Source organism: Primulina huaijiensis, unplaced genomic scaffold (genome assembly GCF_012295235.1).
Source record: "Primulina huaijiensis isolate GDHJ02 unplaced genomic scaffold, ASM1229523v2 scaffold40239, whole genome shotgun sequence".
Classification (NCBI taxonomy): domain Eukaryota; kingdom Viridiplantae; phylum Streptophyta; class Magnoliopsida; order Lamiales; family Gesneriaceae; genus Primulina; species Primulina huaijiensis.
Window position 1 is genome coordinate 105,343 of NW_027359504.1, and position 24,093 is coordinate 129,435.

At 34.3% G+C, this 24,093-nt stretch overlaps 2 protein-coding genes across 3 annotated transcripts; one reads left to right on the plus strand and one right to left on the minus strand.

The window, feature by feature from the left end:
* Nucleotides 1-642: 642 nt before the first annotated feature.
* On the minus strand, nt 643-5,390 carry LOC140969113 (uncharacterized). Its single transcript, XM_073430333.1, has 7 exons — nt 5,040-5,390; nt 3,908-4,002; nt 3,175-3,286; nt 2,951-3,069; nt 2,062-2,248; nt 1,845-1,979; nt 643-1,713 (listed from the first exon to the last, which is right to left on the minus strand). The coding sequence occupies exons 1-7, from the start codon at nt 5,367-5,369 to the stop codon at nt 1,423-1,425; spliced, it is 1,269 nt and encodes a 422-aa protein (XP_073286434.1). The 5' UTR covers nt 5,370-5,390; the 3' UTR covers nt 643-1,422.
* A 1,450-nt stretch (nt 5,391-6,840) lies between these two features.
* Nucleotides 6,841-23,421, plus strand: LOC140969126 (uncharacterized). Of its 2 annotated transcripts, XM_073430379.1 has the most exons (16): nt 6,841-6,969; nt 7,734-7,938; nt 8,030-8,237; nt 8,644-8,723; nt 9,634-9,672; nt 11,468-11,486; nt 13,019-13,072; nt 15,105-15,232; nt 15,318-15,386; nt 16,676-16,761; nt 17,779-17,888; nt 18,173-18,223; nt 20,462-20,520; nt 21,886-21,930; nt 22,016-22,090; nt 22,798-23,421. In XM_073430379.1, the coding sequence occupies exons 2-16, from the start codon at nt 7,780-7,782 to the stop codon at nt 22,915-22,917; spliced, it is 1,302 nt and encodes a 433-aa protein (XP_073286480.1). In that variant the 5' UTR covers nt 6,841-6,969; nt 7,734-7,779; the 3' UTR covers nt 22,918-23,421. The 2 variants fall into 2 exon arrangements, with proteins under 2 accessions (XP_073286480.1, XP_073286481.1); XM_073430380.1 differs by lacking the exons at nt 6,841-6,969; nt 13,019-13,072 and having other exon boundaries at nt 6,983-7,938.
* Nucleotides 23,422-24,093: the final 672 nt, after the last annotated feature.

The window sequence follows — 24,093 nt, forward strand, 5'->3', positions numbered from 1 at the left end:
ACTTTTTTTTGAGATACGTTTAGCGTCCGATGCAATAAAATAAAAATAGTAAAACATTCGACCCAATAATTATTAGACATATAAGATATTGATTTAATCGATTTTTTACATTCTGAAACCGAACCGATTAAACAAATTTGACCGATATATTTTTAAAAAACCGATTGATCAAACTGGCCGAACCAAATTCTGATTTTGATCGGTCTAGTCGATTTTCTCGGAAAATTTGTACACCTCCCATTTTTATCAATGTCCCAAACCATGAAAAAATGGGGGCAATTCCGGAATTTGAAAGGGTACTAAGCCCTAAGGTTTCCCAAAACGCGTGCGTATATATTTGCACTTACCTCAGAGGGCAAGAAGACAGCGCCGTAGGCCGAGCGCTTCCCCCGCGAGAGAAGGGGTGGCGTGGTATTCCACGGGAGAGGTTTTAATCGTGGCGCACGTTAGTGTGATCGGCGCACATTAATTTATTGGGGACTCCATGGCCGCTTTGCTGCTTTAGTCTTGCAGCCAACAGCGAGGGGATTGCCCTATATTTTTCCTTCCGTTTTTCTTTTATTTTTTTCCTTTGGATGGATTTTACTCTCTTTTCTGCTTAGATTCAAAGCTCAATCTTTTAGATCGTCCGATTACTTTTAAAATTGAATGTCGTAAAAACGATTAATTTGGGACACCCGTGTTGCTTGTATGAAAAGATCAAATTTTTATGAAGTAGAAAAAATGGTGGAGAGGTCAGCATTGATCTTGTTTGGGAAGATTTGATTGTTATTCCGTTGAGCGTGTGTAATCTCGAATAAAGCATGATTTTGCGTTTAGCTCAGAAGCCCTTAGAAGGCAATTGTGAGAAGAAAGATTAGAATCCTTGGAGGGCAAAAAGATAACTCATTCATTCACATTTCCGTGCTGAACCATTCATCTGTCACATTTAGCTTGATTGCTTTGTGTATGAAAATATTTCTTCTGTTTGCAGTACACAGCCAACGAGTTCAGTCGAAAAGCGTAACAGTCTAAGATTAAAGTCTAAAAAACTAGATCAAAAAAACTAGAGTTGTCCAGTTTTTAATCTTTGTTTTGAATTTGAACTGAGCTTATCTAGAGATTAGTACATGGTCATTGCTACGAGGATAGCATTTTTTTTGAAGTGATACGCACTTTCTATAGAAACGGTAACAAATTTTCCTTCAACGAGTTTCCTCATAATCAAGAAGACAATAAGTTCAATCTATCAGATAATCTGAACAGACTGCTGGACCCTCCAAAAAAATCATCAAACAAATTGAATTTTGTATTGAATAACTTCTCTAGTTCTAAAGCCTGACCGACTTACCTTCAAGAACTTGAATTCACCATTTGGCTTAACTTTTCTGCAATTGACAATACGTACGCGTCCAGCTGCAGGTACATGGACCGAATCTATTATTATTGTCTGGTTTCAAGAATATATGTTGAGGAGACGGCTAAGCCTTCCATGTCATAAGTTCGAACCAATCTCTGTCTCGTTCCAGGCGACTCGAGCCAACATAATTCCAGATGGAAAGACTTGGATTCTTGCACACTCTTTGACACATCAGTGGGGAATCCCATGTACATTCCTCCTGGCAATAAGGTCATCTGGTACCCACCATCAAAAGTGATCAATTTGTCAGAGATAGAACCCTTCCAGTTTACGGTACTGGTAGCATCTTTGTTATCTGATTTAGATTTAATGTCCTGCATCCATTTATAAAATCAAGGATATTTACATCAATAATAAAATCCTCCTACAGTATTTTGTAAAGAAAGTCAGGCACACGGGATCCCGCAAATTTATCGAGTAGAAGACAGCAAGGAACTGGAAAAACCTGAATGAGCTGACCGTCATCGTTCATTTCAAGCGTTGCAATTGTATCGGCTTCAGCAATTGTAAACCCATAAACACCACTTCGTTTAGTTACAGAATGACCTCTCCATGTCCCTAAATGTGGAGAAATCCTATCCTAGAACCAAAAGTTAACTATCATGTAACACATATCTCATGAGTGGGAAGGAAATTTTGTTGTTGATATAAGGATAAGGTACTTTGGAATCATCCAAGGTAGGATGAAGAGACACTTTGCTGTCTCTTTCTTCCAGGAAGACAATGAGCATATCCAATATCCCTTTTGGATCCATGATATGGAAAGCTCTAACTCTTGCATTTCGTTCCAATGAAAAAAGGCAGTTCTCACATACAATTGCGGGTCGTCGAGAAGGAAGTTTTAAGTTTCTGCCAGAAAAATACAAGACCGAGAAAGAAGAGTTTGCCTTGAGAAATTGAGCATGAGATTAACAATATAGGCACAATAAAGTATTTACAGTATCAAGAAACATCAAAGCAAAACAACTTTAACTCTTTTTTTTTTGTGGATAGCGAGAAGAACATTTAGTGCTTCTGATAAAACAATACGCATAGGTTCTATTATTTGAAATAGAAGTCTGAAATCAAAGATCTTGTCAATTACTTCTACCATACAACCGATATACATAGTGAAGAATTAATGATTTCGGATTTGAAAGTTCATCACTAGTTCATAGAATTTCAGACAGAAAACTGAAGGATGTACATGTTATTTACCCCATGGAATTTATATTGGACTCATGGAGCAAGGAGTGATTTCTAATTGATAATAGATGCCTAATGTCTTTATAGAATCAAATCAAATACTTTTGAGTCCATCTGGTCCTGGATCCTATTAAAGTTGTAAATAATTGATAGCAAGAAAAAAGAACACGTGTACCTGTTTACCCAAAATGGATTCTTATAGCAGTTAAGGCACACTTATGCTTGTCATAATTGGCATATGCTTAGACATAAAGGGGAACCAAAATGATTAGATGCCACACCTCCAAAATCAAAAAGCCGCTCTCATTTTTTCGGAATCATCAACTCCTCATAAAAGAATTATTCATCAACAAAAGAGAAACGAACCTAGGGGATTCTTCTCCAGTATCATCTTCACCTAGCACCCCCTGTCGTATAACTGTTTCCAACATTCCAGCTGTCTGGTATCTCAAAGCAAATGCCTTTTGTTTTGGGAAAAAGCCAATCTGCACACTAAAGTCAATGCATGAAAAACTAAAACCATCAAAAAGACAACTGTAAAAACTGCCAATAGTTTGCAACTGCTAAGCTTTCAGCTAGCTCAGACTCGCCTGCTGATATTTGTCTACCGTGAACATGTTGGTTTCCTTAATTTTGTACTCGAACCATTCCGGCTCATCTTTAGAGCCTGATGGGCTTAATGGAGGTTGTTTGATGTACAACCTAATTTGAAAACCGAAAAAAAAAAAAACATCAATAGACTAACTCCAGAGGGAAATAAGCTGCATTAAGTGCACCAGTAAAACATCAACCAACAAAGATTAGAGGGAAAAAAACATGGCAATTCCAAGTAAAAAAACACAAGAATAGTATTCGACCCTAGGTCAATTTGAAAAAAAATATATATATTGTTAGAAGTTGTGAATGGAACATGACACCATGAAAGAATTGTATAAATTTAAATACTATTAAATAATAAGTGCTAAATTTCAAGCAAACGAGATCGTCAAATATTTTTATGTTCAACATTGGGAAGTAGATGCAAAATGGGGAGATATAAAGGCTAGAAAGCAAAAGAATATGATCCTACAGAATACAAAAACTGCAACAAATTAGCAAACTAAAATGTACTGACTATTTGAATTTGTTGCACATCCAACTATCAGTTTTTCTTAGAAGGTTGATTTTGGTTCAACAACCAACTCAATATAAAAACACGATTTTACATAATTAAATTCTTGAATAATGCAAAATCTATTCACCAATACCCAACATGTATCAATGATTCTACAAATTATATTGAGATAAATCAGTCCACAAGTCTTCTAGTTTGAAAGCACTTACGATTGGATCAAACTGCGGAGCTCGTCTTCACCGTAAGAACTCACAGCAAGCCTAGTACTAATTTCATGCAGTAAATTCCCATTATAATCAAATTGCTGCAAGAAATCAATAAGAGAGTTAATACCAGCATCCTTTGTGCAATCTTAATACAACCAAAAATCTTTTCATTTTATTTAAATTATCGTCCATTCAAAAAAAAAATAATAATTATCATCATTTAGGATGAACATATTGAACTTGAATGCTCTTCCAAACAGAATTTCAAATTCAGGAGTCACAACTTCAAGAATCAACAAGGGTACGTTCGTTTCCAAAATTATCTTTTTTAGAGTTGCCGTGATTTAGCATTGACACCCATACCAATCTATAAATAACTAAAAAACAACACGAATGATACTTGAGCCAAAAATATGAGGGAAAATTACTAGCCAAAAATATGATTTGAGCACTAGGTGCTTGACAATCATTTGACACATTTAGATTGGATCAACTACATTAAAATAAAAAACACAGAAGCAATTCATATATCGAAAAATTCAGAAAAATATTTGCTTTTCTGTCCCAAAATCTGTAACAAGCCAACACCAGATCCCAAATCAGCGGACATAAAACACGAATGATTCACATCTGCAACCAACATAACTATGGAGAAGGATTGTGGAAATTCAAGCTCAGAGGAAGGATTGCTAAGTGATTCTGATTCACATAAGCCTATTTCAACTAACAGCAAGGACCCAGAAATTGAGAAGCAACAAGTTGACACTGAGGAAGAATAATTGAATATGATTGATCAGCTCAATGAAGGCTATAATTAGAAAAGCCCAACATGCTCTCCTCCTTTTAATGCTGGAGCCGGCACTCACTCGAAAAGTGTAATATTTAGGTGTATCAGATTCAATCCAGTTCAAAATTCTGATGAATTCAAGCACAATTTCAAGCTTTTTGCGAGTGGAGCTACAGCATAATGATACCGACTCAACAAGTTCCCAAACAGCTCGATTAACACACTGAAACTATAAAGAGAACACAAAATATTAATGGAACAACAGATAAAACCTAATCGAAACCTCCCTAATTAATCACCGAGACTAGAAAAAGCAATAAAACATTAGTAGGAAGAATCAGTAGTTACATGAAAAGAGCCAATCCAATTGCCCAAGTTGAGCTCAATGAAGCGATGAAGGACGTCAATGCTAATCGACAACTCGTCACTCAGCTGTCCGTCTTCAACCGCCACGCCGGAGGCGGAGCACAGCCGTGGCTTAGTTGATAATTGTAACTGAGCTTGAAGAGAGTTACTGACAGGCCGAAGAAATAGCTTGCGGACCCGGTATGCGGCAGGATGCTTGCGGGCTTTGGTCGGGCCGAACGAATATTGCGCCGGGGGTGATGATACGGAAGAGAGACCCGTTGCCATAAGAGGGAACAAATTGTTCCGGAGAAGGTGAACCATCTTATCCATGACTTGGCTAAAAACGTGTCGTGACATTTGAAACGCGATTCTTTGCATACTTCTATAAGAATTAAATAAAATGAATTTCCAAAACAATTGTTAATCATTATTCCTTAAAACTAAGAGGTGACTTTAGAGTAGTGAGGTTATTTTAAGCAAAACAAAAAAACTTAATCAAAACAAATTAAAATTAATTTCTCCAAGGTCTATTTATTTAATTAATAGTGATAGAATTTAATTATTTAACTATAATAACATTTAATAAATTGAGAGGATCAATCGATTATACTATATTATAATAGAAGAGGGTCTCGTACAAACTATTTTGATATTTTAAGAGCATATCCTAAAATGCCATGATTTTATTTATTATTTAAAAAAAAAACCGATATAAGAAGAGCAAAAAATTAATATCCAATTTCTACTGTTCGATTTTTTTCAGCTTTCTACCCACTTTCTTAACCTCCCCCCACGTTTTTATTGTCGGCAAGATATTAAAAGTGGGAAGGGGGACCATTTGAAGAGAACAATAATAATAAAAAAAAAAACGTGGGTTGGCGTGGAAAGATGGAAGACGCGTTTTNAATATTGTCTTTACCCCTTCAAAAAAAAAAATCTATTGTCTTTACAATTATGGTATTTTGTTTCGTTTTCTCTTTTAAATACTTCATTTAAAACATCTAAAAAACATAAAACAACAAAATTGTATGAAAGTAAGTTAAGTACCTTTTTTTTTAAAAAAAAAAACAAGTTAAGTAGTTAATCACGTTCTTAGATTTTATTTTCAAATATGTCTTCTACAACGTGTTTCATATAGTTTTCACACACAACTTATGTACCTTATTATTGGTAGTTCTTATGATATATATGTCTTTAAGCATAGAAACATCAAAATGTGTTAGGTCGGTTGGACTAGCATGTTTAGCCATGAAAAATAAGCAGTTTAGGTTATAGCTTTTGTTAGAAAATTATATTTGAATTTATTATTCTGCTTTTATACATGTTTGCGAAGGTAGATCGAAAAACATTGTTTTTTACGCATGGAGAAAGCCAAATTTTTTTGCACTAATTTTGGTTAGTGTTCGGTACCAAAAGTCGGGTAGTTCAAATTTTATTTTCAGGTTCGGGTAGAAAAATTGCTACCCGATTTTAGAGGAGAATTTGGAATTTCACATTATTATTTTTCTTTCTTATTGTATTGTTCTTTGTTTTATGGGACTCTCGGCTTCTTTTTTCCTTAAATATTTTTCTTCAGTTAGTTTTCTAAAAATATTTATTTTATTAATTAGAAAAATATATTGTCTACTTTCGTGAACAATTTTTCATTTTTATTAGATAATTTATCAAATAATTAATTATAAACTAATAATTAAAAATAAAAGCAGTAATTGCAATTTTTTTACAGAGTAATTGCAATTTTAAAATGACCTATAAGTTTTCCTCGTTATAACAGAGTAACATATGTTACAGTAGTAATAGAATCCTTAATTTTCTAACCGGCTAACCCTCCCTCCTTTTCGCGGTCTCACCTCTCGGCGCTCGCTAGGTCACTCCATTACGACTTGCAGCAGCCCTCTCTCCTGCTTGTTTAAACTCAACAATTTTGCAGGTGTATTATTTTTTTCACACACACGCTTAAGTTAACCCTAATGTTCTTAGCCACTTCGAAGGGTTGGGTATTTGTTTTGCGCTATTCGTAAATGCTGCCGACCTTGTGATTCTTGTGTGCCAATGATTCACCGGTGTTCGTAAACTGATAAGCAAACAATCTGGGGAGGAATGTTTCACTTCACTCGGGAATTGGATTGTTTTTTAATTAGAGTCTGTGAATCGAATTAATACGCTGCATTTTATGTTCATTTTGAACCTGGTATTTTTGAATGGCATCAATCGTGGTTGTTCGGATTCGTGTGGTAGATGGGCCGAGAAACGGAAGGTTACCTTCCAGTATCCGTGTGCAATGAGGAGAGGATTGAGTGAGGGTGGGCTGGATGAATAAAGGTGGAATGACCGATGATTAAGTGTGAATAAAGGATGACTGCATCATCGAATGTAAATGTGTGAAAGGACTGTGGTGATGGCGTTTAATTATTATATGACATTTACTAATTTTCAGATAATGTCGTGTCAATATTTATTTTATTGAGTTCATATGATTGATGTGACATCTTTTGGCATCAGCGATACAGAACTAAAACAATAACAAATATGACGGCCGTCAAGCTGTTCCTCCAGTCAGTGGCATAAATTTGAAAGAAAATTTTGATGAGTTCCATCTAGCGTTCAATTTTTAAGCTAACAAGTGACATATGTTGAATTTCTGGTCATTTTGCATAATTTTTTTGGATACTAATTATTCTTTGTTTGTTATAGAAAGCTGAAATCTGTAATATTGAGAGGAAAAACTTGGCATGATTTCATGGCATGCTATCGGTTTCCATTCCAAGTTCATTCAGTTTGGAAAACATTTTATGGGTGTGGGAAGAAGAAGAGTTCACTGTGTCAAAGGGTTTGTAAGAATTTGTTTACTTTGAGATACCCTAGAAGATATTGCTCTTCCGTTATTCTGTTTAAAAAGGTAAAAGTCTCATTACTGGTATTGCGAAGCACATGTTGATCCATTCCTTTTAGTCTCTATAGCTTTGACTGTCATTTTGTCGGTGAATCAGGATTTGACTAAAGGTTTTCGTTGTCCAAATCAAGTTTTTTCCAGTAGTATCAGTTCATCTGTTGAAACTGCACAAACTCTTGGGCAAGGTGCAGTTTTTGATTCTGCCATACGTGAAGATGAATCAGCAAGCATCAGTGCATCAAATGGCAGGGTGATGCTTATTGATGGGACATCAATCATTTATAGAGCATATTACAAGCTTATTGGTGGGTTAGACCATTTTGAATATATGTAACTTATAAATGCCTTATTTGAATTGTATTCTTGTTATTCTGTCACACCATGGTATTTGGGCAAATTTGTTTTCTTGATAACTTGAGTTTGCATATAGGGGCTGAATATATACATACGCATTGGAGTATACCTTGTGCTCAGAGCAAGGTGTCCACATTCTTTTATAGTGTTTGTTTGCTGGCTCTCATTTTCAGTGTCCGAGAAATCTATTAATTTTTAGACATAAATAGCGCTTTCCTCCATCGGTTCAAGATATCTATGATAAAATATACGGGTTTCTTTGCAGTGTTCATTCATGTTCAAAGTTGCATGTGTTTTCTTTATGCCCGAATAAAATTCTTCTGCAATAATTGACTCATCTTATCGATTCATTGGCAGCAAGGTTGCACCATGGTCATCTTTCGCATGCTGATGGTAATGGAGATTGGGTCCTAACTATTTTCAGTGCCTTATCTCTTGTAAGTTTTAATTTTTTTGATATTATGGTTTTTCTCTTTTCTCTTGTACATTAGATTTATATTATTAGACGTACATTCACACTTCATAGTGAGTTAAATATCGCTGCTTATCTTTTTTCCTTTTGTCATTTGATTACCTCCACATCTTATGTTAGGTGAGGTTGTGAGATGCCTATCAAAGATAACAGGTTCCTCCTGCAAACTGATGTTTGAATTTTACTCAAGTCAACACACTATGGATTTTATATTTTTTTGAATATAAATTTATCACTGAAAAAAGAAGATATAATTATGCTCTCTTATTTTCAGTTCCTTTTTTCCAAGATTTGCATCCAAGTGTTTAGTTAAATTTCTTTCAGGGTATATATTACATGAAAGCTTGTTGACTTTTTGTCCTCATACTTTCTACTGCATTATCTCATGTGAATGTGTGTTTGCAGATGCTTAAACAATAGTAACAAGCTATCTAATTTGTTACTTGCTAAGTGTGAGCATGCATTGTCCACCCCTGTAGTATTCCCATGACTGCTGCACCAGTACACAGTTTACATTTGAAGTTCTCACTGGATGGACAATGCCATCCATTAATGACATCCGCCAATACTTCCTTTTATTCTCTGATTTAAATGCTGATGCTATGCATGTTTCATGTTGAAAAAAAATATCTATGATTGGCTATGCAGATTTTTTCCCCTGTACGCTACTCTATGTCCATGCCAAAATTGAGTTTAATTGTCATGTTCAACATTGTATTGACGCCAATACCTGTGATGATTTCTTTAACAATCAATTTTAGTCTCGTACTCTCGTTAGAATCAGGCTTCTTATACTTGTTTATATCCTTCTACTTCTGCGTGTTATACTTTTTTGATCTTCGCATGATTATAATTACTTCATTTTCTTGTTGCAGATATTTGATGTCCTAGAGTTCATCCCTTCACATGTGGCGGTATATCTTTTCTTCCTTCTTGATGGAGACTATTTTTTTCAAATAGATCAAATTCTTGAGCATAATCTTTCGGTTTTAACTTGTTAATTTTGATAATGCAATTGAAGCTCTGTGTATTACCATCCTTAGCACTAGTTGTATTTCCTTTTACGTGATTCGAAGGTGATCCATGGGTTATATGAGAGACGCATATTGTTGATCTGCTTAGTCTGATAAGATTACCGTTTCCACCCATCTTCTCAGTTTAATGATGGAAAAAAAAACAAAAATATGTCTTTATTATTGTTCCCGATGGAGCACATTATCTTTAGACATATCATTTTTTAATAAAAAATATTGGTGGAAATAAATTTGGATGCTACTCTAGACAGTATTTGTCAAGGTAGAATCCGTGAAGAACTTGCTATATCTAAAGCAACAATGTTATTATGTCTTATGGTATGCGCTATAATATCACGTGAGGAGAAGGCTTTAAATTACTGGAATGCATAAAATAAGCAACTTGTCAAGCTGTTTAGTATTCATCTTAAAATGTACACAAGCAGATTCAGTATCAAACATGACATTCAACAAAAATTTTGCACCCGAACTCATTGAGCAAATGCTTGACACAATATAATGAGCCTCATTGATAGACTGAGTTTTGCTCCAAGTTTTTTTCTAGATGCGCATTTTCTTCTGTCCAAAATGCTACGAAGCTTCTGAATGAATTCATCATTGAAGGCTCGGTGGTTTAGTTTCATCATTGAAGGCTCGTTGGTTTAGTCAGTGCTGTTAATTTCATGGATAATTAAATTAAATTTGAATTGAACGAAGATCCGAATTCACCCCATGAATGAAAAGCTGAAGAGGGTAGATCAGTGTTTACCAATTGGTTTCCACAGAACATTGATTGCAATTTTGGATTCAAGTAACTGGTTATGCCCCCAAATTAGAATTCAAGATGTCTCCATTTGTGGAGGAAACCAATAAACTGATTTTACATTAAATTGGTGATACCAATTGCAGTTTTGTGGCATGTAGAGCAAAGGGACATTAAATGATTTTCATCCATAAATTGTCGCTTCTATGTAAGAAGGTATATATGCAGAGGGATTGATTGCCATTGATTATGTCCATCTAGAATTCATGTTTGGACTGATAAATTATGGACGTAGGTTTTTAGCATTCAGCTTATAAGATGCAAGTATCTAAGATATTTCACAATTGTATAAATGTTTGCTGACTGATGGATTGAAATAACTGCGTATGCATATGCATTTCAATATGATAGGCAAGTATAATTTACTTTGATGTTTCATTTAATGGTACCAATAATTTGACAAGGGGATATACCAAACTAACATTTGATGTCGAGAGGAAACCATTTTTGACTTGTTGTTCTCATACTTTCTGTTGGTACTTGTCTCCTAGTTAGACTTTGAACTTTGAAGTTTAGCTGATACTTATGTATTTTTTTAAATTTTTCTGTGAGATTCTATTTCTGATCCTAAAATAATTTCGAGGATAAACCTTTTCAATTGTACAATATACTAGATTTTTTTTTGCTGCACACGTTACTAAAATGCTCATTAAGATTCATATAAATGGATGCCTTAAAAAGTATACTAACCGATATATTGTCTTTGTGCACGAGATATATCGTGGCATATTTTTATTCTAATGATATTAACTAAATGTGCATTTTTTAATTCCTTATGCTGCCTCCATTTATTTCCTTCACATGCTTAACATTCTATATTGTGCTAATATGAGTTATTTTTCTTTGTTTTGCTTTTGTCACTTTTCTGTGCAGGTGGTGTTTGACCATGATGGTAAGATTTATCATTTTCCTATGTTTTTTCTCTATTGAGTGGGGTTTCTTTGATTTGGTTCATACCTTTTGTACTTGCATTTTATTCAGGGTTGAATGTGTTATATTCCTACTCGTGTTGCAGAAATCAAATTTGAAATACTTTATTGAGGCTTGTTTGTCTTCTCCGTGTATTGTCAGTTCTTACTCAAATCATTCTTCATGCATTTCTTTTCTTATCTAAACCAGGGGTATGAAGCTTTAGTTAACGACCTTAACTATACACTAAGATTTGTTACTTTTTCAAGATTTTGGAAAGGTGGGTAGGTAGTCTGAACAAATTTAAACGAGAAGGCCCCTCTTTATGAGAGGAAAAAGGCAACTATCCATATTGATTCCCACTCATCTTCTGATTGTTAAAAAGATGAAGCTTGATATTTAAATCAGTATGGAAGATTCGATTGATCCTTATGTGAAGGTGATGGTTTGGCTTATAGCTAAGTTTGTTTGTTTGTTAGTTTTTTTTTTTTTATGGAAGTTGGAAAGAGAACTGAAGACGTTCAATGTTCATTAGATGCAATGTTGAAAACTTTATCTTCGGTGAAATTCCAAGTCTATATTGGTTGAGTGATCTACTTATCTCGATTAATTGTTTTATAGTAGATTTGCAGCTTAAATGTTATTGTTTTTATAATCCAAACTTATAGCTAAGTTTGTTTGTTAGGGTTTTTTTTTTTTTTTTTTTTTTTTTTTTACGGAAGTTGGAAAGAGGATTGAAGATGTTCATTAGTTGCAATGGTGAAAACTTTATCTTCGGTGAAATTCCAAGTCTATATTGGTTGAGTGACCTACTTATCTCGATGAATTGTTTTATTGTTGATTTGCAGCTTAAGTTTTATTGTTTTGGACACCTAATAGGTTGCTAAAGTTGAAATACTCTCGCCCTTGTAAAAATTATATTGTTTGTGAGTTTAATTTGTTCCAATTGGGTGTCAATCACGTCGTGAACTTGTGCATGTGGATTGTTTCAGGAGTTTGAGCAAACTTCTGTGTATTGTTTTAACTAGCTTTAAGATCAGTGTAGTATGTAGTTAGTCTACTGGGAAGATGTTTTAGGTTTTCCTTTTTTAATCATATCTTGTAGTGAAATTGTGCATAAAATGAGATCGGACACCGTTTACATGGTTAAGACATTTGTTTGCTTCATAGTTAATACAGAAGAATTTACAAGGATAGGAATTAGCTTCTTATCTGATGTAGCTTGACTGTTTATTTGCTGTATAACTCAAATTGGTTTAATTTGTTTTATTTAAGCTTCAGTTTTTGAAAATCTTGGATTGAGTTTTCTATTGCATATTTGCCTTTGGATTCTCATTTTAATTGGACTCAGGATGGCAGTGGACAGTGGTGGTGTTGGTTGTGGTTGGGAACTGATTCTATTTAGATAGATTTAGGAAAATACTTTTAAAATTTGTTGGAATACTCTTAAGATTTGATGAGCATGGATATGAACATTAAAAAATATTTTGATTAGACAAATTTTTTTCTTTACAGGAGTTCCATATGGTCATGCTTCTGCTTCATCAAAACAAAGTTTATTTGCCAAAGGTATTCCATTTGAATTTTGTGTTCAACTCATGTATGTTTCAGCTTAAATGTGAGGGATCACATTTAAGATTTTAAATTCACTAGTAGTGGTCATATATCATATGATTTTTCAATGGCATAAGAATTTGGTTGAAAGTAATTTCTTATTGAACTCTTAAAATATTAGAAGGTTATGCAATCAAACAAGTGCATTTTGTGAACCCTCAACCAAATAAATACAAACAAGTACATTTTCTAATGGTTCTTCTTTTCTTGCCAATCCACTGGCTAATGACATTTTCAGCATCTAAGGACTTTGTTATGGCCCAGGGATATTGATTGGGTTATGGGACGATTAACGGGTTTATCGTTTAGGTCCTTGATCCCTTTAGAGGATTTGTCACCCTTTTTCCCTATCATGATGATTGTGGTAAGGGCTCGTTAAAGAGAGAACCTTTCTATCTCTTAATATACATTTGCAGGAACTTTGTTGATATTTTTATTCACCAAAATTTACTTGCATTTATACAGAAATTCCGACCAACAATAATGAAAAGTTCTCCCAAGACTTAAGACCCAAAATTATTCTATAATAATGGAAGATTTCCTAGAATCAAGAATCCTTAAACTCCTACCTGATTTATACCCGAATTATATTGAATTATCCTTATTGAAAGCAGAGAAACAAATAAAAGCCTATCAAGGGAAATTAACTACGGTTTTCCTAATTTCCACCTGCTGATGAATTTCTTTGAGGTGTCTGGGAATTGCATTCCTAATTTTGTTGAACTAACCTTTGTTTTTATCTTGTGAGAGTGGATACAATCGTGATCAATGTCAACCTAAAACATTTTATGATATTTGGTTTCCACGCTCCACGAAAATCAACTTGTAGTTTGTAGCCTTCTCAAGTTGATGTGAAGTGATGAATGTTATTTTCTTCTGTTTAAAAGTGCGATTTGTATGTGTCATTCAATGTGGTGATTTGTATGTGTCACTTAGTGTGGTGGCTCACTCTAGTTATTTTATTGCTGAATGTTGCACCTCATAGCTGGCTTGTATGCGAAGTCTCTTCTGCAAGGTTGAATGGTTTGTTTCTGCTCTTATGGGATAGGAAATGATCTATGTTTTCTTGCTTTTGCGTGTAGTTTAGGGTTGGGTAAGTGAGGTAGGACAGTCTGGCTGTTAAATTTTTCATGCAATGGTTTAAAACTGCAAACTTTTCTTGAGTAATTGGCTGTTTTGGCTCCGCTCCCAGGATGTGAAGTACTGGTGGACTTTATAGTATAAATCTATTGTGAGAAAGCACATTCAAAAGGCTTATTCTTGGTATGAATTTTGTAGCCTTCAGGCAATGTTTCTTAAATATGTTATGCATCAAACATAAAAGTGAGAAGCCATAGAGCTCAGGGTGAGAGCTGTGCCATGAAACACGTCTTGGCGAACCTTAAAAAGCTCAGGAGATGTTTTAAGTGTGCCTCTAATGAAAGGATTGTCTATTTGTAGGGAAATCAAATGTAACGATTATTAACGTAAGCTTGTATATAATGAATCGTGTTATTGTTGTTGTTCTATGTTTTGTAAACTATACATTAGTTGTTATATGACACAAACATAACAAGAAAAGTACCCTTGGTATTGTCACTGAGATGTTGCCAATATCATCGAACAGATTTCATTGCTTTTGGGCCTTAAATCTCGTAATCAGTTTGTTACCATTTTCTTACTGTTAGGCAGGGGCTGGGTTGATGCCACATTTTGGTGATTCAAACAAAATTAATATCCTAGAGGCTTATGTGTTAGGATGGGCAGCTGCATTCTCCTTTTTCATAGGTTTCTTAATTAATGTGGTATGTTGAGATTGCAATTTGGGCTTCTTTTCCTTTTTCTTCTGCCCAGTGTGTTTAATGCACGCGTTGATATAATCTTCTGGTGGTTCAGTTCCAAGTTAATTTTCTTCCTTGTGAGAGCGTATGCAACCATCTTTAAGTTTAATATCACTTTTTTTTTTAAAATTTCAATGGTATTTAGTATTTGATCATACTTTTTGCAGGCATGAATTTTCGTCACACCCTATACCCCGCTTACAAAAATAATAGGCCTCCCACCCCAGATACTATAGTTCAAGGACTTCAGTACTTCAAAGCATCCATCAAGTCTATGTCCGTTAAAGTGATCGAGGTAAGACCTGTAAGCCTATGATATTGCCCGATTGTCTTAATCATTTGGGCTGTTGAGTATTAGATCAATTTTACCCTTTAAGCAGGTACCTGGCGTTGAAGCAGATGATGTAATTGGGACCCTTGCTGTGAGAAGCATCGATGCTGGGTTCAAGGTATTTTTGTAACTTGATATTTGTACAACCTTCGATCAGATAAATGTTAATTTAAAGCTGAATTTTGTCCTAATTATCACTCTTCGAAAAATATGACTAACGGTTGTGTTTAGTTTAACAGTCCCATCGTTATAATGTGAAATCGAGTTTTGGTGATGTTTTGGGAAGCTTCGTTATGATTTCTTGTGCAGATCTATATTGGATATGGATTGTTTCGAATAATGGGTGAAACTATTCTGTGGTGAGGGAGTTTACTAGAGCCCCTCAATATTGGAGAATTTTACTTTGTTACCCAAAAATTTAGGTACTGTGGGGTTATTTGGTACTTCACATTCTAATTAAGAAGCCAGGCGATTAATTCTAATTACAAAAGTGCAAACATATTTTAATAAACGCCGCGAGTTGATGACCAATAAAATATTTATTGCTATCACGTCCCCCTAAAGAACATTTATGTAAAAGACTATAAGCTCTATGGTAAGCCAATGCCAACAAAATTTCTATTTTAATTGTTTTCATAAATTTGTGGAACATATGGTTTCATCCATCTAAAACAAATGCTCACATACGTGTTATAAAGAAATTCAACAGCAAAGCCTTTTACACCTTAGCCCTGTTCACTGATATAGTCAAAAACACCTAATTACCAGTGATTCCACGACTAGGCGAACATAAACACATGTAATCCAAAAGTACTCATTTTCTGTCATTTAGAAACGAGGTTAGCCCTTATACCCAAGCTTTCCGAAGTAGTTTCAATTTCTAACACTTTTCTTGCTTTGAACTTGATATTCCTCAAGCTGCCTTCGACCTGAAAAGCTAGAATATTTGATTAGTTTGATGATTGACTCTATATCTTGAAAATTGTTAAAAGTTATTTAATTGAGAATTTATGGCAGCTGCCTTGATTGTTTGATTTTTGCTGCTAGACTAGTATTTACAAGGTGATAGGTTACCAGGCTTGTTTTGTTGTGCTTTAGTCTCTTAATTGCTATGCCTTGAATGATGACATCTTGCATTTTGTAGTCCAGGATTCACATAGTATAATTATTTTCTTCTTGGCTTTTCTTCTTAAGGATTATTCATTACAATATTAAGTTTACAGTGTTCCTCTTTGGGTTTTTAAGTGTGACATCTCTAATGTTTGGGAGGGCTTTGTTCGATCTTATTTCCAATGATTTTAAATCGTCAATGTCTAAATGTTTCAAAGAACCAGTGGATTCATTGTTTTTCTTGCATTCTCTTATTATTATTGATTCATGGGTCTAGTTTTTGCTGCATTTCTACAGGTACGAGTTGTCTCCCCTGATAAAGATTTTTTTCAGATTCTATCTCCTTCACTGCGTCTGTTGCGGATTGCTCCTCGTGGATTGGAGTTAGTATTAGCTTTGGCAACAAGCTTCTTGATTTCCATTTGTAACTTTTCTCTTTATTTATGCGTGATCAGAGTACAATGGCCCTCAGTTTCTGTTGAAAACTGATATGGTTTAGCATCTCTAACTACTCTACAGCTATGAGTGCTACCTTTCAGAGTGTACTAGACGACTACAATCTTTGATTGACTCTTATCTTTAATGTTTTGATTGTTGTGTTTGAATGAATTTTATGTTATGTAACTTAATGTCTTCTTTCAAGTATCTTTTTCTGTCGATTTGATGTATATTCCACAGTGCTTAAGCATGAAGAAAGAATAATATTTGGTAACTGTGTGGAAAATAAGTTGTTTTTTATGTGGTCATTAACTAAATGTGCGTATGTGATGCGTAGAAAATAAAGGTGAACTGAGAGAAAGGTTTTTCATATATAGTTGGGCAACGTAGGAGAACTATAGCATCTGATTTTACATGGTTCTTACAAGGTTTTGTCTAAGTGAAGGGTGGAGTCGTCCAACCTAGGCATGCAAACATCAAGGACTCCATGCTTGTCATAAGAAAAATAGCAAGCTCATATCCAGACCTGTTTATGCTGACTCGGTGATATCATTGATTTTGACGAAATATAATCCATTATTATTAGGTGGATGGAACATAAACTGGACAGTAATGCACTAGATGTAACAAAAGAAGCAAGCTTTTACCGAAAGATGTCACTTAAGCTGGAGGCACTGCAAGTCGTAAATAAACTGAAGTGATGGATTCTACCACCTACTTTTTGTAAATTTGCAAAATATTTTTTACAGGGGTAAATTTTGGGTAGAAGTCCCTTACCTTATAGGTTAGTGCAGTTTTATGTGATAGCACTCCATCTTTTCAGTTTTCACTATGTTAATATTTCACTCCAGTTACTGGATTTTTATGGTTATATGTTTTCTGTTTTGTTTTCTTATGCAACTTAATGACCTGCAGGGTCTATAAATTGTTTTAGGTTTTGACTTCATCTAAATACTTTCTAGGATGTCCTCGTTTGGGATGGAAGATTTTGCTAGAAAATATGGGGGTTTGAAGCCATCACAATTTGTTGATGTAATCTCACTTGTAGGAGACAAATCTGATAATGTACCAGGTAAATATACTCTAAAAGAATTCTAAAACTCTTTGGTAGGCAATGTAAGATGAGAAGGAAAGATTAAGTTTTGGACCACAAATGCTGTTTTTTCTTTGGTTTAAGGAAACATATTAACAAACTTATCAACATGATAATGGAGATTGAGAATTGCACTTTTTCAGTTGTCTTGTGTTTCTTGATCCACATGTTGGCTTTAAACTTGTTTTTCTTTTTTGTGTTGCAACATTTTAAGTTGCAATTTGAGATCACAAGGCATAATTTACTGATTTTGCGATATGCAGGAGTTCAAGGAATTGGAAATGTTCATGCTGTTCAATTAATCACGAAATTTGGTATGTCAGCATGATACTTACCCTAATATTTGAAACCATAAAAAGTTCAATTTGAAGTAAGATTTTGTTTCTTGTTATCTTTGAAATTTTATTTTTTTTTGTTTGTGGTGGCATTCAAGCCTCGGTATTCAAGTGCTAATTGCGCATAGCTTTATAATCATAGATGATAATTCTCTAGTGGTGGCACAATTCATAGATAGAATTTAACCATAAACAAAATTAGAATGAATTTTCAAATAATTGCTATTTCTTAGCAAGGTTGTAAATGGCGGGAGGCGGTGGCGGGGCGGTTGGTGACCGCCTACCGCCTCAGCCGCCTAGGGGGTGCCCAGGCGGCGCCTAGGCGTTTGAATTTTTTTAAGTAATTTTTAATAGATAATCATGCAATATAATCATTTTTATATATAATGTGCAATTAAATAATGTTTAAGCACAAAATATAATATCATCTAGATAATGTGCAATTAATAAAAATTCATCATCATATTAATGCTATTATGCTAACAAAGTAATATAATTATTTTTACCAAAAAACTAAGTTTAAATTTCAAAGTTTCAATCAATTATCTATCATTAGAACAAGTAGTAGACTAAACATAGCTAATCTTCCAAATCATCTACATATGCACCATTTACTACATCCACGATCCTCTCATCATCGGCGGCGGTCGGCGGCGGCGGGCGGATTGTGTGTGGTGGTTGAGAGTTAAGAGTGAAAACCAAAAATAAAACAAAGAAAGTGAGGTGTGCTAGGGTTTTAATATTTAAAATTAGTTGACTTTGATTAAGTTTTTAAAATTGTTGACTACAACTTAAAAATCTTGATTGCTTGCCTCGCCCGCCTGCTCGCCGCCTCGCCCCGCCCCGCCTCGACCCGCCTGCTCGCCGCCTCGACCCGCCACCCCAACGCCGTATAGCTTGGGCCGCCACCGCCTCCCTCCTAGGCACCGCCTCGGCTGCCGCCTCGACTGCCATTTGAACACTGTTTCTTAGCCAAGTCTCACTTGTTCCGAAGGCATTAGCTACTACCCTTGATATGTGCAATCATAGGGGTATTGGTCATATAATTGCAAGAGAGAGTAAAGCTGCTTCTGGAAAGACTATAATTCCTTCTCAGCTTGATGGACACTTAACCAAATTCCATCATATCAATTAAAAAATGACAACGAGCGTCTTCTTCCATTACATCTGAAATGAATACTAATAGAAGATAATGACATATTCCCCTTCTATCTCTCTGAATCAACAAAGAAACAGAAATTGGACTTAAAATAAGAAAATAATCGTCGTCATGGAGAAATTTGAAACCAACATACAAATAAAAAGTATAATGATTAATGACCCACCTATTTCTCATTCAAAAACGTTTATCCGATTCCGACAGTTGCTAAATGTTTTTATGATATGGCTGGTAGATATACAAGATCACACCAATCAATCAAAGGGTGCCAGCAATTTATATTACATTGTGTACTGTTGAAGTGAACATGTGAATGTGGCAGGGATGTAGTTTTGCAGGGAATTTGTACGAGAAGAAGTGCCTCACGCACAAATGTTAAGAAAACTTTATTCTTACTGTTTTAACAACTTCCGTTTGTTCTCGATGTTAATGGGCTAGATCTGAGTTGCATGATATACTTCAAGGTAAGTTTGACAGAGTATTTTCCGGAAATGGAGTGTTTTTTGTGTCAATCAGAAAGAAAATGAAATAGATTATGTGATCCAAGGATTCTGCACTTTTTAACTTTCGGACTGAAGATATTTGTTGAGAGAGAAATTGGCTAGGTTCCGTTATCTCTATCATTTGAATGTTTTGCCCTCTGATTCTTTATTTTCTTCCCATCGTAAAAGTTTAATTGCTTTACCCTCTTATAACTGTTACTACTTTGTTTTCATTTTATATAGTGCCTGTGCATTTGTTGTTAGTTGATACCGTTTTTCACCATTATAAAAATTATCACGCTGATTATATCATGATAATGTGTTTTGAGAAAAAGAATACCGTGAACAAATGTGCTGCCTAACAATACCTCTACCCAAATGATGAGACTAGGTTTTTGTTTTATAGTCTTTTTTTTTCTCAATTATAATCTACGCTTTTCATATTAATACCAAGATGATTTGCAATTTCTTTCTTCTCGTTACTTTGAGAGCTATTATTTCACTTTTGTTTTCATTTTTCCATTGGTGTCGATTTGATTGTTTCTAGGTTGACTTTGTCCCTTTCTATATTGTTAGGTACTCTGGAAAACTTATTGCAGTGTGTCGAGCAAGTTGACGAGGAGCGAATCAAGAAGGTACTTTGTTATCGTGAAGTTATCATGATATACTGGTTTGCACTTAGTTTTCTTAATTAACACTTTTGAGTTGTCAAATAAAAATTTCTGAACTTATGTTCCTTGAAACATTTCAATTCCATGTATCAAGATTAAGCTTGTATTTTGAAAACTATTGTATTACAATCAATCATTGTCATTTCATCCGTGTTCCATTGTGGTTTGATCATTTGGTCTCGTAAGAAAATGATTCTCTGTATTTCTATCATTTCTAAATTTCTAGCCCTTTGCCATCTGGATTGCTGAATTTAGACATATTCTTGCTACCATCCACTTGTTCTTTTGCTATAGCTGGGTTATGAAGTTTAGGCTGTCATTTGAATTGAATAACTGTCCATTGTTATCCAAGTAATTTTCTTCAGTTGTTACTAAAAAGATAATAGCTGAATGAAGTAAATATTGTTTAAAAGTTGCAATCAGATCTTTGATTTTATGAGTTCGCATTATAACAATCTAGCTTTAGCCTGGACAAATTCTGGTCTCGTTTGTTTGTTTTTCCTTTTTTAACATTTTCTAGAAAATAATTCATGAAAATATATCAGAGAGAATATTGTGTTCGCTGTATATTTTTTTGGAGGAGATATTCTCTTGCAGCTATCATGTCATTTAAGAATGTGCCAGAGCAAATCATGTCTCATCATAGATTAATAATCTTTTAAGTCTGTATAGGGCATTTTTATAGTTAAGTTTATTGTTTTAGAATATAATATAAAAATAAATATTTTAATGGAGTTGTGAGTATTAAATTTAAAACAATGATTAGTTGGATATATTAGAAAAGAAAAATTGTCTTTGGAGAAGGAATAATCCCAAGTTTGGTTTTATTTTCTGGAAATTGAATCCAGAAAATGAGTGCGAACATACCCTCTGTGTTATTGTCATAAGCTACTGCTGCATTGTCCTGCTTACAGACATGCATGTATATACTCGTGGAGGCAGTTTTATCCATGATGTCCTTGGAGCACACATAGTTTGAATCCCCTTTTTCTTTCTCAGCGGAACCATGTTTTAACATATTTTAAGTTTATGTTGGCAAGGTTTCTTTACAGTTCACATATCTGGATAGAAGATTGTACTTCAAGTTACAGCGAACCCAAGATTTTTACGGTTGCTTTTCTTGTAGGAAATTTGTTCCCCCTCCTCTAGCTGACATCAGTATAAAATGAAACCGTAAACAAAAAGAAAATTGAGTGGGACTGATAATCAACTAAATAGTCTACTTTTTTGTTAACTGTTCAATCTGTTTTTATTTTCCTGTTTCTACTCTTTAGATCTCCGAGTGATTTCTTCACATAGTGGTCTTTCAGACTATTTTCCTATTTGCAGGCATTGATTTCAAATGCTGAGCAAGCTATTCTGAGCAAGAATCTTGTAAGCTCACATGGATTTGTTAGTTGCTCTCTTCGTGAGCCGTGTTTCTCTCAAATAAGCACTTCACATTATGTCAATCATGTAGGTTATGTTACGTTCTGATCTTCCATTCTACATGGTTCCATTTACAACCAAAGATCTGACTTTTACTAAACCAGAGGTTAGTAAGAATTACATTTGTTTCAAAAGAGAAAAAGAAAACTACATTTCTACTGTAGCATCTGCATTTTAAAGCTCCTGTAATTATTAACTATGTTCCCGTGCTTGAAAACTTGAAATTACCTTCGCCCTGATAATCTGTTTTAAATCTCGAAGAACTGTGGTAGCCGGGTTAGGGAGACAAAGGAAATCTGCCTTGGTATCCTGTGTTCTTGGTGAAGGTTTACTTTCATTGTCTAACTGATTGTATTAGTGCAGCGTACAACTTTCTTATTCATTAAGCTGCAGTCCAGACATTTTTGTCCATTGTGGTATCATAATGCAACTCATTACTGAAAGAAGATCCAAGTTTCCTTCAGAAAAGTTTTTTTGTTGATTTTTCAAGGGAATTTCCAGTTGGTCATGAACTGAGAAGCTCTTTAGTTTAACAAATTTCTTATAAAAAGGTGACATGAATATTTGTTTCTTGCATATACAATACTGATCTCAAGATGACTGGGAGGGCGGGATGTAATATCAACATTCTAAGACCATGGTTTATCATATTTATTTTGTTGAGCGCTGACAAGATTTGATAACAATTAAAAGTGGTAGTATTTAGCTGTGTATTGTACGGTATGAGCGTCAAGATTTCTACATCTGAGTTGGATGCTAGTAAGTAGTATGTATACGATATTTGAATCTTTACTTTGGATGATATTTGAACAGGATAATGGGGAGAAATTCACCAGCCTCTTAAAAGCGATTGGTGCTTATGCAGAAGGATTTTCTGCGGACTCGATTATTAGAAGGGCCTTTTATTTGTGGAAGAAACTTGGAAGCCAATGAAAGAATCAGGCGGTGAACAACTTTTGAACGGATGCTGGCCTGTTCCCACCAGTTGAAAATTCCAGTAATATTTTGATCTTTCTGTTGTAGAACATTTGTGCAGAGACACAATGGAAGAAACTTGTGGCTAAATTCGAATGCAATACGCTCTAATCCCAAATGGTACTGTCAAGAAGACACTTGATTCTTTTATTGAAGAAGCTTGGAAGCCAAACTGTCTCAGTTTGTTGTCGAAGTACACGCAAGGAAGCTCGTTTTCCCTTGATGATGAGGCAACACAACATTTGTTAATTTCTTGGCTTATCTAAAATTACAGAGCATATAATATCGTAGTTTAAATTGCTGTAACAATACTTGGGTGTATCACTTCAATCTTTTTCAGTGTAAAGATGTGGTATATCAACTCTGCGTATGTAAGTGTAGTGTGAATTTATTATTAGGGCACTTAACTCGGGATTTAAATGCATTTAACAAGTTAATCAAATATTGCCATCCCTTTATTTTTCTCTATTTTCCCCCCAAATAATTGGTATTTGATTTCTCAGGTTTCATTTCATCATAATGCATACCACAATTGTGAGGAAGAACACCATCTGTGCTTCTTTTTTTTTTTTTTTTTTTTTTTTTTTTTTTTGTCTTTTTCCTACAGTGCCTTTGTATGAGTAATGACCTTTTTGATTTTCTCAACTCTATGCAGTCTATTTAACAATACGCTATATTAGTTTGCAGTATTATTTATATATTTATATGATTGTATTATATTATTACTAGAAAAAAATCTATCTACTAAGAAATCAAATATAATTTAGATAAAGACTGAGTATATTTTATATGCGTTTATTTTATAGAATTAAATTAGATGCTGATATCGCATGTCAATCATTGTTAGTTATAATTGTTATTGTAAAGTGAAAAAATAATTTAAAATAAAACGTGGAAAAAATAATCATATTCAATGTGTTCTTCTGAAAAGTGTCTCATGAAGAAATTTAATTTAATTTTAAAAAAAATTTAATAGAAAATGGAACCAACATTTCTAAGATAGCATAGGTTTTCTAATCAAAATCATACCATACTATTGAAAATTTGAAACAGAAATTCAAATGCTTGTTTGATCAATACTTTTGAGTTGTCAAGTAAAATATTCTAAACTTGTGTTCCTTGAAACATTTCAAT